The 12,553-nt window shown below is 39.4% G+C and overlaps 3 protein-coding genes across 3 annotated transcripts in view; 2 read left to right on the top strand and 1 right to left on the bottom strand.

Moving 5' to 3' along the window:
* The first annotated feature begins 804 nt into the window (after positions 1-804).
* LOC117450502 (heme oxygenase-like) lies at positions 805-8,211 on the top strand. Its single transcript, XM_034088299.2, has 5 exons — positions 805-953; positions 2,733-2,844; positions 3,492-3,707; positions 5,924-6,196; positions 7,402-8,211. Exons 1-5 carry the CDS (start codon positions 904-906, stop codon positions 7,573-7,575), a joined length of 825 nt encoding a protein of 274 aa, XP_033944190.1. The 5' UTR covers positions 805-903; the 3' UTR covers positions 7,576-8,211.
* Positions 8,212-9,034: 823 nt separating this feature from the next.
* Positions 9,035-11,749, bottom strand: LOC117451423 (DNA replication licensing factor mcm5-like). Its single transcript, XM_034089718.2, has 5 exons — positions 11,642-11,749; positions 11,361-11,489; positions 10,436-10,578; positions 9,786-9,913; positions 9,035-9,321 (listed from the first exon to the last, which is right to left on the bottom strand). The coding sequence occupies exons 1-5, from the start codon at positions 11,734-11,736 to the stop codon at positions 9,220-9,222; spliced, it is 597 nt and encodes a 198-aa protein (XP_033945609.1). The 5' UTR covers positions 11,737-11,749; the 3' UTR covers positions 9,035-9,219.
* Positions 11,750-11,783: 34 nt separating this feature from the next.
* The window catches only part of LOC117451748 (heme oxygenase-like), a 3,972-nt gene continuing 3,202 nt past the window's right edge, over positions 11,784-12,553 (top strand). Inside the window, exon 1 of the mRNA XM_071203911.1 lies at positions 11,784-11,792. Coding sequence (XP_071060012.1) covers positions 11,784-11,792 — 9 coding nt within the window. The remainder of the gene's footprint in view (positions 11,793-12,553) is intronic.

The raw sequence follows: 12,553 nt of genomic DNA, 5'->3' as shown, positions 1-12,553 counted from the left end.
TCCTGCAAAACGTACTTTTAGTAAAAGTACTGAAACATTAAAAGTACTTATTATGTGTAATGTCTGGATTATGATCATTGATGCATTAGTTGGTTTTGTCACAGCTGGTAAAGGTATAACTATATATATATATATATATATATAAATAATGATACATTTGTTAGAGTAATCGTCATATCCCTGTATTTAAATGTATATAACTATATATAATTGTATATAAACATTTGAATCTTTTTTTTAATAGTTATATATTCTTTTTGAATATTATAATATTTACAAGGTTTCTGCCACATCATGTTTTCAGATTTCCTCTCTTTATTCACAGAACTGCTTTGTCATGTTTAAGCCTCAGTAGTCACACTTCCTATTTGACTTAAACTTAAGATATATTTCCCTTTTTAATGTATTTATTAGTTTAAAGAATGCAGTATGTTTACCTTAGAAAGAGCCCTTTATAGTATATCCATATGAAGTGGGTCATTGGAAGTATTAATCATGCAGACTGGCGCTTTATTATTATGTTATATTACAAAAATAAAGTACATGTGCCAAATAATATGTGACTTATTTACAGTACTTGCGTCAATGTATTTCTTTACATTTCACCACTACGTGTGTTTTTATCTAGAATGAGCATTAAGTAGAGTATTTGATGTTGCCTCATCATGCTTTCAGATGTCCTCTCTCTACATGCCTTGTCATGTTTAAGCCTCAGGAGAGTGATGACTCGCATCTAACCCCACTCACACTTCCCATGTGACTCAGCAGAAAGTCACACATATATATATACACACAGGCGACACAGAGCTGAGAGGAAACAGAGGACCGAGCAGCCTTCAGTTTATCGCAGGTGCATTTCAACATTTTTAAATACAGAGCAACCATTAGTTCCAGTCTGCAGAGATGGAGGCCATGAAGAGTGCCAGGAAGAATGATACGGAGGACGTCGGCAGGTAGGACTTTATGTTTTATTAACCCATTAATAATCACAATTCAATTCAAATGTTTTATTAAGCCACAGTGTAGAAATGGCAATGCAATTCTTCTGACCTGAGCTTCTCCCACAATGCAACACATATAATAAAATACAAAAATACAAACTAAAAAGTAGTGCAAAAAGTCTATATACATGTCAATAGAATATGATCCGTAGAAGAATTAAATAAAGTAAATTAAGATACGGTTTATTGCGGTGATAACTATTGATATACACTACACTGTTTGAACAAACATAGTGTACACAGCATTGGCATTGAAAATATATATATTTGTAATAATGACACTAAAATTAAACATAGGCTGGAGAGGAGGTTAGACAACAACATCAAACAATATTTTATTTTGTTATTTTTTGCCTATTTTTCTTGTGTGATCTCAATGACAATCCTTACATTTTTCAGTGTTAGATTATTGTGTTTTCAGTATATTTGTATATGTTTTCCAAGGCATTAACTAATACTTTATTTGTCCCTCAATGTACATGATTACAACAGCAGACAAATTGCTATGCACACGTTACAAATAACACAATAAGTCAAACACAAAAACAAAATAGCAGATATGTACACCGTGGTAATAAGGCAAAAATAGTTAGTAAATAGAGTTTTCTATTTACAGACAGTGTATGTGTTTTTTCAAAGCCAAATTAGATTTTGAATGCCAAATCTTACCGTAACTTTTTCATCTGTATAGATTTGATCAATTCTTATTATTTTAAGGATATGATTTTATGGTTTTCGAAGTCCTTAAAGATATTTTACCTAGATTTGTCTTTTGCATTTTTTTTTATCAATATGTTTATTGATTTTCAGCATACAAAAAAAATCCCATACATAAGACGAAAAAATTGAGCCAAAAGCAAGACATACATGTACACAGGACAACTACATTACTTCACATTAAAGAAAAATAACAACACTAAATTAAATTGGTACATACATACAACAAGGGCACTTTAATACATCCAGTTTTCCAGCAATAGGACCGTATTTCTGCAGAGGCTATCACAGTAATTTACATTTTAAGATATAACATATTATCCTGCCCCACTGCCCCAGGTTCGTTCAGAAATTGAGATAGGTCGTTGTCCTTGGTATACTGTCTTTTGCATTTTACTTTGTTTTCCAAAGACAATCTTTAGATGTCTTTTTTGTTAATCATTTTTAATCCAAATGTAGTTTTTGAAGTCCAAATGTTACCCTAACTCAGGGGTGTCAAACTCAATTTCATCCCGGGCCACATCAGCATTATGGTTGCACTCAAAGGGCCGGTTGTAATATATATAAATATACGTAAATATATAATATATATTAAATAATGTATCATATTACATTGCGGTCCCTGCATTGGATTATTATCAGTTCTGGTAATATCTTCCTAAATAACTACGTCTGAAAGCAGAAGTCTGGGGCAAATAAATAAGGTCTAGGGAAAGTAAATATTCAACAATTACACCAATTGTATATTATATTCTTTGCAAGCTCTTGGGAGCCACATAAAATTAGGTCGCGGGCCGGATTTGGCCCCCGGGCCTTGAGTTTGACACCCCTGCCCTAACTGTTCTAGCTCCAGATTTAAAACTAAATTAAGTTTTTTCGGTATAAAAGTATGTATTGCAAAGCTTTCAATATTCAACTTTGTTGCATTTTGTTGTGTGTTCCAAAGACCGTGTCAGATTGATATATAAACATGGATATTTGAATAACTGTGTCCTTTGTGTTGCCCATCGTCAGTGATTTATCGGAGCAGATTAAAGCAGCTACTAAGGACAATCATGTGCGAGCCGAAAACACCACGCTGATGCTGGACTACCAGAAAGGGAAGATCACCCTGCCTCAGTACAAGGTCAAACATTTAATAAGGGACACTTCCTCAAGTTTTAAGGCAGGGGTGTCAAACTCAATTTCATCTCGGGCCACATCAGCATTATGGTTGCACTCGAAGGGCCAGTTTTATATATAAGACTATATAAAAATACATACATAGATTTGTAATATATATAAAATAATGTATATTACATTATTGCCTCTGCATTGGATTATTATCAGATAGGGTAATAACCATAGGGGTAATAACTTCATAATTAACTACGTCTGAAAGCAGAAGTCTGGGGCAAATAATTGCAAGTCTCTTCAGTGCGCATGTCACAAAATGATTTAAAAAGATAACCCACATTTTGGAGAAAAAGTCAAAAGAAATGACATTTTGAAAAAAAAGTCAGATTCTGAGAAAAAAATGCATATTTTGAGATGCATTGTGGGACATGTAGTTTATGGGCAACGTGCTTCTGTAAATCGCAATGTAATACACATATTACAGTATATTCTTTGCAAGCTCTTGTGGGGCCACATGAAGTGAAGTCGCGGGCCGGATTTGGCCCCCGGGCCTTGAGTTTGACACCCTTGTTTTAAAGAATCTGAGTACAAAATAATGGGCTTTAACAGAGTGTTTTTGATTTGACTTGTTGGCACATGTCCTGAACTGTCCCTCAGCTGTTGCTGTGCTCGCTGTATGAGATCTACAGAGCTCTGGAGGAGGAGCTGGACAGAAACGCTTCACACCCTGCCGTCGCTCCCATCTACTTCCCTCAGGAACTCGCTCGTCTGCAAACTCTGGAGAAAGATCTGGAACATTTCTTAGGCTCCGAGTGGAGGCAGAGGGTGATCGTTCCTGCAGCTACTGTCAGATACCAGGAGAGAATACGGAGGGTGAGCGGAGATTATTACTTAACCTCACTTTTGAAAGAAGATTCTCTGATATCCTCAAAGAGGACATGTTCCTCTTTAAAGAGTCCTCTGCTGCTGATGTTCAGGTGTATATCAGTATGTAGTGTCTCCACTTTAAAGAGTCCTCTCCTGCTGATGTTCAGGTGTATATCAGTATGTAGTGTCTCTACTTTAAAGAGTCCTCTGCCGCTGATGTTCAGGTGTATATCAGTATGTAGTGTCTCTACTTTAAAGAGTCCTCTGCCGCTGATGTTCAGGTGTATATCAGTATGTAGTGTCTCCACTTTAAAGAGTCCTCTCCTGCTGATGTTCAGGTGTATATCAGTATGTAGTGTCTCTACTTTAAAGAGTCCTCTGCCGCTGATGTTCAGGTGTATATCAGTATGTAGTGTCTCCACTTTAAAGAGTCCTCTCCTGCTGATGTTCAGGTGTATATCAGTATGTAGTGTCTCTACTTTAAAGAGTCCTCTGCCGCTGATTTTCAGCTGGATATCAGTATGTAATGTCTCTACTTTAAAGAGTCCCCTCCTGCTGATGTTCAGGTGTATATCAGTATGTAGTGTCTCTACTTTAAAGAGTCCTCTCCTGCTGATGTTCAGGTGTATATCAGTATGGAGTGTCTCTACTTTAAAGAGTCCTCTCCTGCTGATGTTCAGGTGTATATCAGTATGTAGTGTCTCTACTTTAAAGAGTCCTCTCCTGCTGATGTTCAGGTGTATATCAGTATGTAGTGTCTCTACTTTAAAGAGTCCTCTCCTGCTGATGTTCAGGTGTATATCAGTATGTAGTGTCTCTACTTTAAAGAGTCCTCTCCTGCTGATGTTCAGGTGTATATCAGTATGGAGTGTCTCTACTTTAAAGAGTCCTCTCCTGCTGATGTTCAGGTGTATATCAGTATATAGTGTCTCTACTTTAAAGAGTCCTCTCCTGCTGATGTTCAGGTGTATATCAGTATGTAGTGTCTCTACTTTAAAGAGTCCTCTCCTGCTGATGTTCAGGTGTATATCAGTCTGTAGTGTCTCTACTTTAAAGAGTTCTCTCCTGCTGATGTTCAGGTGTATATCAGTATGTAGTGTCTCTACTTTAAAGAGTCCTCTCCTGCTGATGTTCAGGTGTATATCAGTCTGTAGTGTCTCTACTTTAAAGAGTCCTCTCCTGCTGATGTTCAGGTGTATATCAGTATGTAGTGTCTCTACTTTAAAGAGTCCTCTCCTGCTGATGTTCAGGTGTATATCAGTATGTAGTGTCTCTACTTTAAAGAGTCCTCTCCTGCTGATGTTCAGGTGTATATCAGTATGTAGTGTATCTACTTTAAAGAGTCCTCTCCTGCTGATGTTCAGGTGTATATCAGTATGTAGTGTCTCTACTTTAAAGAGTCCTCTCCTGCTGATGTTCAGGTGTATATCAGTATGTAGTGTCTCTACTTTAAAGAGTCCTCACCTGCTGATGTCCAGGTGTATATCAGTATGTAGTGTCTCTACTTTAAAGAGTCCTCTCCTGCTGATGTTCAGGTGTATATCAGTATGTAGTGTCTCTACTTTAAAGAGTCCTCTCCTGCTGATGTTCAGGTGTATATCAGTATGTAGCGTCTCTACTTTAAAGAGTCCTCTCCTGCTGATGTTCAGGTGTATATCAGTATGTAGCGTCTCTACTTTAAAGAGTCCTCTCCTGCTGATGTTCAGGTGTATATCAGTATGTAGTGTCCCTACTTTAAAGAGTCCTCTCCTGCTGATGTTCAGGTGTATATCAGTATGTAGTGTCTCTACTTTAAAGAGTCCTCTCCTGCTGATGTTCAGGTGTATATCAGTATGTAGTGTCTCTACTTTAAAGAGTCCTCTCCTGCTGATGTTCAGGTGTATATCAGTATGTGGTGTCTCTACTTTAAAGAGTCCTCTCCTGCTGATGTTCAGGTGTATATCAGTATGTAGTGTCTCTACTTTAAAGAGTCCTCTCCTGCTGATGTTCAAGTGTATATCAGTACTCTGGTGTGTACATATTACACCCTGGCCAGAATGCAATCTGAAAATGAAACGCTATGAAGTCAAAAGTATCACTTGTGAGGAAAAAGTGTTAATATTCAGGAAGGGCTTGATGTCCAAACACCATAGTGTCAGGAAACTAATCTAAGTATTACATTAAGGTACTTGTTCTCATACTTCCTCCACCTTTTCAAAATAAGAGCTCTTCTTGTTCCTCAGATTGGTGCAGAGAGTCCTGATCTGCTGGTGGCTCACGCCTACACCCGTTACTTGGGCGACCTGTCAGGGGGTCAGGTGCTGGGGAAGATTACCCAGAAGTCCTTGGGGCTGAGCAGTAAAGATGGACTGTCGTTCTTCTTGTTCCCCGGAGTCAGCAGCCCTCATCGCTTCAAACAGCTGTTCAGGAGCCGCATGAACAGCATCGAGCTGACGGAGGGGAGGAGGGAGGAGATGCTGAGGGAGGCAAACACCTCCTTCCTGCTCAACATCCAGGTGAGGGGAAGAGTGATGTTCAGGTGTATATCAGTATGTAGTGTCTCTACTTTAAAGAGTCCTCTCCTGCTGATGTTCAGGTGTATATCAGTATGTAGTGTCTCTACTTTAAAGAGTCCTCTCCTGCTGATGTTCAGGTGTATATCAGTATGTAGTGTCTCTACTTTAAAGAGTCCTCTCCTGCTGATGTTCAGGTGTATATCAGTATGTAGTGTCTCTACTTTAAAGAGTCCTCTCCTGCTGATGTTCAGGTGTATATCAGTATGTAGTGCCTCTACTTTAAAGAGTCCTCTCCTGCTGATGTTCAGGTGTATATCAGTGTGTAGTGTCTCTACTTTAAAGAGTCCTCTCCTGCTGATGTTCAGGTGTATATCAGTGTGTAGTGTCTCTACTTTAAAGAGTCCTCTCCTGTTGATGTTCAGGTGTATATCAGTGTGTAGTGTCTCTACTTTAAAGAGTCCTCTCCTGCTGATGTTCAGGTGTATATCAGTGTGTAGTGTCTCTACTTTAAAGAGTCCTCTCCTGCTGATGTTCAGGTGTATATCAGTATGTAGTGTCTCTACTTTAAAGAGTCCTCTCCTGCTGATGTTCAGGTGTATATCAGTATGTAGTGTCTCTACTTTAAAGAGTCCTCTCCAGCTGATGTTCAGATGTATATCAGTATGTAGTGTCTCTTCTTTAAAGAGTCCTCTCCGGGAAAAAATGGTTGCATATTGACTAATTTTACTCAAAGTATATTTTGATGACAATACTTTTGTACTTCAGATTCTTGAATGCAGTACTTATTTTATCGACCTTTGTCCCTCTATATATAATGAATCTAGTACTGTACTTATATACAATTTTGTGGTCCTTGTACTTTGAGTATTTAACTTTTAATTACTTTATATACTGCTGCTGAATATCTTAAACTATAATTATATGTCAATGTTTATTAGTTTGTTTATATATATTAGCTTACAGTCGTACAATACTGACTTCTTAAATGTAGTGGAGTAGAAGTATAAATTATCAGAAAGTACTTAAAGTACAAGTACCTCCAATTTATACTTAAGTACAGTACTAGATCTGTATATACATGGGCAATGAGGTGTCAACAACCAATAATAACTTCAGAATTCTTACGAAAATCAAAGTGAAACTCTGAGAAACAGGAAGTGAATCTGTCAAAGTGCTGACTCGTCGTTCTGCTTTTTCCCCCTCAGGTTTTTGATGACTTGCAGAAAATGCTGAGTGTCACAAGAACAGAAGCCGAGGACCAATCAGAGGGCGACGCTGTCAAATCCAAAAACATGTTCCCGTCTTTACCCAGCATGAAGTTCACCGTGGGAGTGTGTGTTGCACTGACCACGGTTGGATTGGGATTCTACGCTTTGTAGAGGCTCCATTTATAACCACTGACTACAGAGATGCAGACAGGTTCATCGTCTTCCTTTTTATAACATAAAAAACATGGCCAGTATGTTAGGAGTTAAATCGTTGATCAATGTATATCTTTTAAGGATTGTGTACTGGTTTGTTGGATTTTCTGTACATGGGTTTCTAATTTAGGACAAACCTTTATTTAGCCCCTGGGAGAAATTCAGTTTCCACTCAGTATTGATCAGAAGTGTAAAGTACTTAAGTACATGCACTCAAGTACTGTACTTAAGTTTAATATTGATGTACTTGAGTATTTCCATTGTATGCTATTGTGTACTTCTACTCCACCTCATGTATACCTTTAGTGACTTTCCAGATGTGGATGAATGATGTGAAATATAACAACGTGTTGAATCAGACTTTAGTTCCACCTGGAGTAAATCCACCAGCTACACTGCAGTCTACAAAGTACTTCAGACTAGCTGCACCTTCACCAGCTACCCTGCAGTCTACAAAGTACTTCAGACTAGCTGCACCTTCACCAGCTACCCTGCAGTCTACAAAGTACTTCAGACTAGCTGCACCTTCACCAGCTACCCTGCAGTCTACAAAGTACTTCAGACTAGCTGCACCTTCACCAGCTACCCTGCAGTCTACAAAGTACTTCAGACTAGCTGCACCTTCACCAGCTACCCTGCAGTCTACAAAGTACTTCAGACTAGCTGCACCTTCACCAGCTACCCTGCAGTCTACAAAGTACTTCAGACTAGCTGCACCTCCACCAGCTACCCTGCAGTCTACAAAGTACTTCAGACTAGCTGCACCTTCACCAGCTACCCTGCAGTCTACAAAGTCCTTCAGCCTAGCTGCACCTTCACCAGCTACCCTGCAGTCTACAAAGTACTTCAGACTAGCTGCACCTTCACCAGCTACCCTGCAGTCTACAAAGTACTTCAGACTAGCTGCACCTCCACCAGCTACCCTGCAGTCTACAAAGTACTTCAGACTAGCTGCACCTCCACCAGCTACCCTGCAGTCTACAAAGTACTTCAGACTAGCTGCACCTTCACCAGCTTTGAGAACACTTTCATGATCAATCATTATAAAACATATCATATATATTATTCTGAAATGGACCAATCTGCACAACGAATACTTTCACTGTCTTTCACTATATTTTGATGAGAATACTTTTCTACTTTCACTTGAGGAACATTTTGAATGAAGGACTTTTACTGTGACAGAGTATTCCTACACTCTGGTACTTCTACTTTTACTCAAGTACAAGACCTGAGTACTTCTACTTTTACTCAAGCACAAGATCCGAGTACTTCTACTTTTACTCAAGTACAAGATCTGAGTACTTCTACTTTTACTCAAGTACAAGACCTGAGTACTTCTACTTTTACTCAAGTACACGTTCAGAGTACTTCTCCCACCTTTGGTTTTGATTAATAAAAACACAATTCCAAAAAATATGATTCAAATACTTTATTTTTTACACATCCTGCAGAAACTTCTTCTTGTGACATTTACTCCATTGTTTTTATTTTACATCCTGATACGTGTCATCACCCTGACTGAAACTGACTTTTCTAAAGACATCTGTTTTTAAATGCAGATTATAACTATTTACATGAACATGTCGAGCTCCGTTGGCTCTACTTGACCCTGTAGAGGACCTTCCTCTGCATGCGGTGCTGCAGCTCGCCGCGCCGCAGCATCAGGTGCAGCACCTTGTAGATCGCATGCTCCGGGTATTTCTGCAGAGCGGGGGAAAGAGGGGAGATCAGACCACAACGATACAAAACATCTCTAATTTGTTTACATTTTTTATATAAAAAATATAAATAATAATAAATAAATACTTTTTGGGTAAAGTTAGTGGTAAACATATATTTCTTTTTTGTATAAAACAATCTTAATATTTTATTCTATCAACTGGGAAATTGGGTTTTGTGACTGTTTTGAATTAAATACAAAAAATAGGACCAAAATAGAAAATATGAAAATGTTTTGATAAAGTAAAAAAAAAAGATCAAATAAAAACAAGTTTATTAACATTAAAATAAAGGATACTATAAATACAAATATAATATAATTAAAAAAACATCAGAATTTAAAGTAAAAATGTTTAATATAAAAAATAAAACCCAGATATTTGTATTAATACACATTAATACGAATATATATGAACACAGTAAATTGACTATCTGCCGCCTCTCACCTGTTTGGTGAAGTCCTGCACGATGCTGTGCTCGGAGACCTGAGAGCCGATAGCGAAGCGTCTCTTCAGCTGTTTCTCCACCCGGGAGACCATCTCCTGGTCCTCCACCGAGGTGAAGCCCTCCGCTCCTGCAGAGAAGAGACCACGAGAGACACGTTACCGACGGATATCATTTACTCTACTTTAAAAAGGTCTCCTATTCTACTGTTCTTCATCAATATATCCCAGGTCTCAGATATATCCAGAGCCTGTCTCTGATTGGCTGAAACACCAAACGGATCATTGCAGCATTACCCATAATCCCCTCTGTTTCAGCCCTGTTTCCAAAGTGCTGATTCTCTGTCTGTTACTTTAGATGAAAACAAGGAGCCCCTCCCCACGCCCCTCTGAGAGAGATCTGGTTACAAAGAACTCAATGGAGCTCTAGAGGAGATTCAGGTGATAAGGGGGGGGGGGGGGGGTTACCTTGTTGCTGATTGGCTGATGGTTACACAAGACAACACATCGTTATGACATCATCAAGTGGCCAAAATCTGATGAGCTCATTTTCAGACAGGATTTTATATAAATACTAATCATTTTCCCTTTTTTAACACACTTTTTCCTACGTATTTAAGCCTTCATTGTGTCTGCGCTGCTCGGACACTCACCTGAGAGGCTTCCGGACATGGCGGCGTCCAGCGTGGAGACCTGGAAGAGACGCAGAGCCTCGTCCACCTCCTCCTCCCCGGCCACCGCCTGCAGCTTCATCTTGGCCAGAGACTCTGCGATGCGCACCACGGCCTCCAGCTGCCTGCAGGGGGGGGGGAACAGGACGTCAGTTTAACACTCGGCGGGGGGGCGGGGACTGGATCCAGCGCCTGAGGCCTCGTCCATTCATATTTTATTCCATTCTATTTCAATGTAAATACTGCTATATTTTGTCATTATAGTTTTCTTAAAATAATTCCCCAACGGTGTTTTTTATTTTACTTTTATGTTTGCACCACGACATCAAGTCAAATTCTTCGCACGTGTCAACCAACCTGGTGATAAACCTTATTCTAATTCCTATGAGAGCTGTTCATTGGCGCACGAAGACAAAATGGCCTGAGATTCCCGAGTGCAAAATGTCCCAAATTACCCATCATGCCTTGCTGTCAGAGTAGAAGTACCCGTATGTAGCTCAGAGCAGCGGAGTTGAGTGTCTCCTTAAGCCCCGCCTCCTGTCATTAAGCCCCGCCCCCGATCTCCCACTATCGGCTCAGTGGAATGAATGGAGAAAGAAAATAAATGGTCACGGACTGATACGGAAATTGTAGTACCGCCGTTTGGACACTACAAATATTTTCCTCGGAGTCCGGAGCACTTCCCGGAGGATTGGAGGTGTGTCAAAAGACAAAGCTAGTCGTTTAATAAACATGGACCAGGATGATACCACTCAAGTCCGGGAGATCTGACGGACAGGAAAAGGAAGTTCCCGTGCTCTAAAATGTCCGTGGATGTCTCCCAAAACTCTGGCAATTTGAGAAAAACGGCGTGATACTTCAACAAGACTAACGTCGGGGTCACCGATGATATTCGTCCTGCACGTACCTGACGGTGATGGGGATGGAGGGCCGTTTGTCCGTCTCTCTCTCGTGCTCGCGGGCGCCGCTCCTCATCACCACGTAGCGGTTCTTCAGCTTCTCTGCAGCCGCGGCCGAGAGGCGGGGTCCGCATTTACTGAGGGGAAAAACACAAGACATATTAATACAGGTGCACAGTGTGTACATGTAATACATAGATGTAAGAGTATTGCAATTAATAAATGTATACATTAAAAGAAAATTGTATGCATTTGTATATAAATCCGACTTGTATATTATCAGACTCACGTTCTGGCGTAGGCGATGTACTTCTTGAACGTGGCGAGAGGAATCTCCCCCTCCACTCCCTCCGTCTGCGTGCGAGCGCTGAGGTGGACGTTCATCACGTGACGAGCCAGAGTCTGAAGACATTCATCACATATTAACAGAGATGGCAAAAGTACACACATCCTTTACTCAAGTAGAAGTACAGATACTCGTGTTTAAAAATACTCTGGTACAGGTGTTTGTGTTCAACATGTAAGAAGTAGAAAGTACAGGTATTTGAGTTCAACATGTAAGAAGTAGAAAGTACAGGTATTTGAGTTCAACATGTAAGAAGTAGAAAGTACAGGTATTTGAGTTCAACATGTAAGAAGTAGAAAGTACAGGTATTTGAGTTCAACATGTAAGAAGTAGAAAGTACAGGTATTTGAGTTCAACATGTAAGAAGTAGAAAGTACAGGTATTTGATTTCAACATGTAAGAAGTAGAAAGTACAGGTATTTGAGTTCAACATGAGAGAAGTAGAAAGTACAGGTATTTGTGTTCAACATGTGAGAAGTAGAAAGTACAGGTATTTGAGTTCAACATGTAAGAAGTAGAAAGTACAGGTATTTGGGTTCAACATGTGAGAAGTAGAAAGTACAGGTATTTGAGTTCAACATGTGAGAAGTAGAAAGTACAGGTATTTAAGTTCAACATGTGAGAAGTAGAAAGTACAGGTATTTGAGTTCAACATGTAAGAAGTAGAAAGTACAGGTATTTGAGTTCAACATGTGAGAAGTAGAAAGTACAGGTATTTGGGTTCAACATGTGAGAAGTAGAAAGTACAGGTATTTGAGTTCAACATGTGAGAAGTAGAAAGTACAGGTATTTGAGTTCAACATGTAAGTAGAAAGTACAGGTATTTGAGTTCAACATGTAAGAAGTAGAAAGTAA

Source organism: Pseudochaenichthys georgianus, chromosome 8 (assembly GCF_902827115.2).
Source record: "Pseudochaenichthys georgianus chromosome 8, fPseGeo1.2, whole genome shotgun sequence".
Classification (NCBI taxonomy): Eukaryota; Metazoa; Chordata; class Actinopteri; order Perciformes; family Channichthyidae; genus Pseudochaenichthys; species Pseudochaenichthys georgianus.
This window is presented reverse-complemented; position numbering and strand designations above follow the sequence as displayed.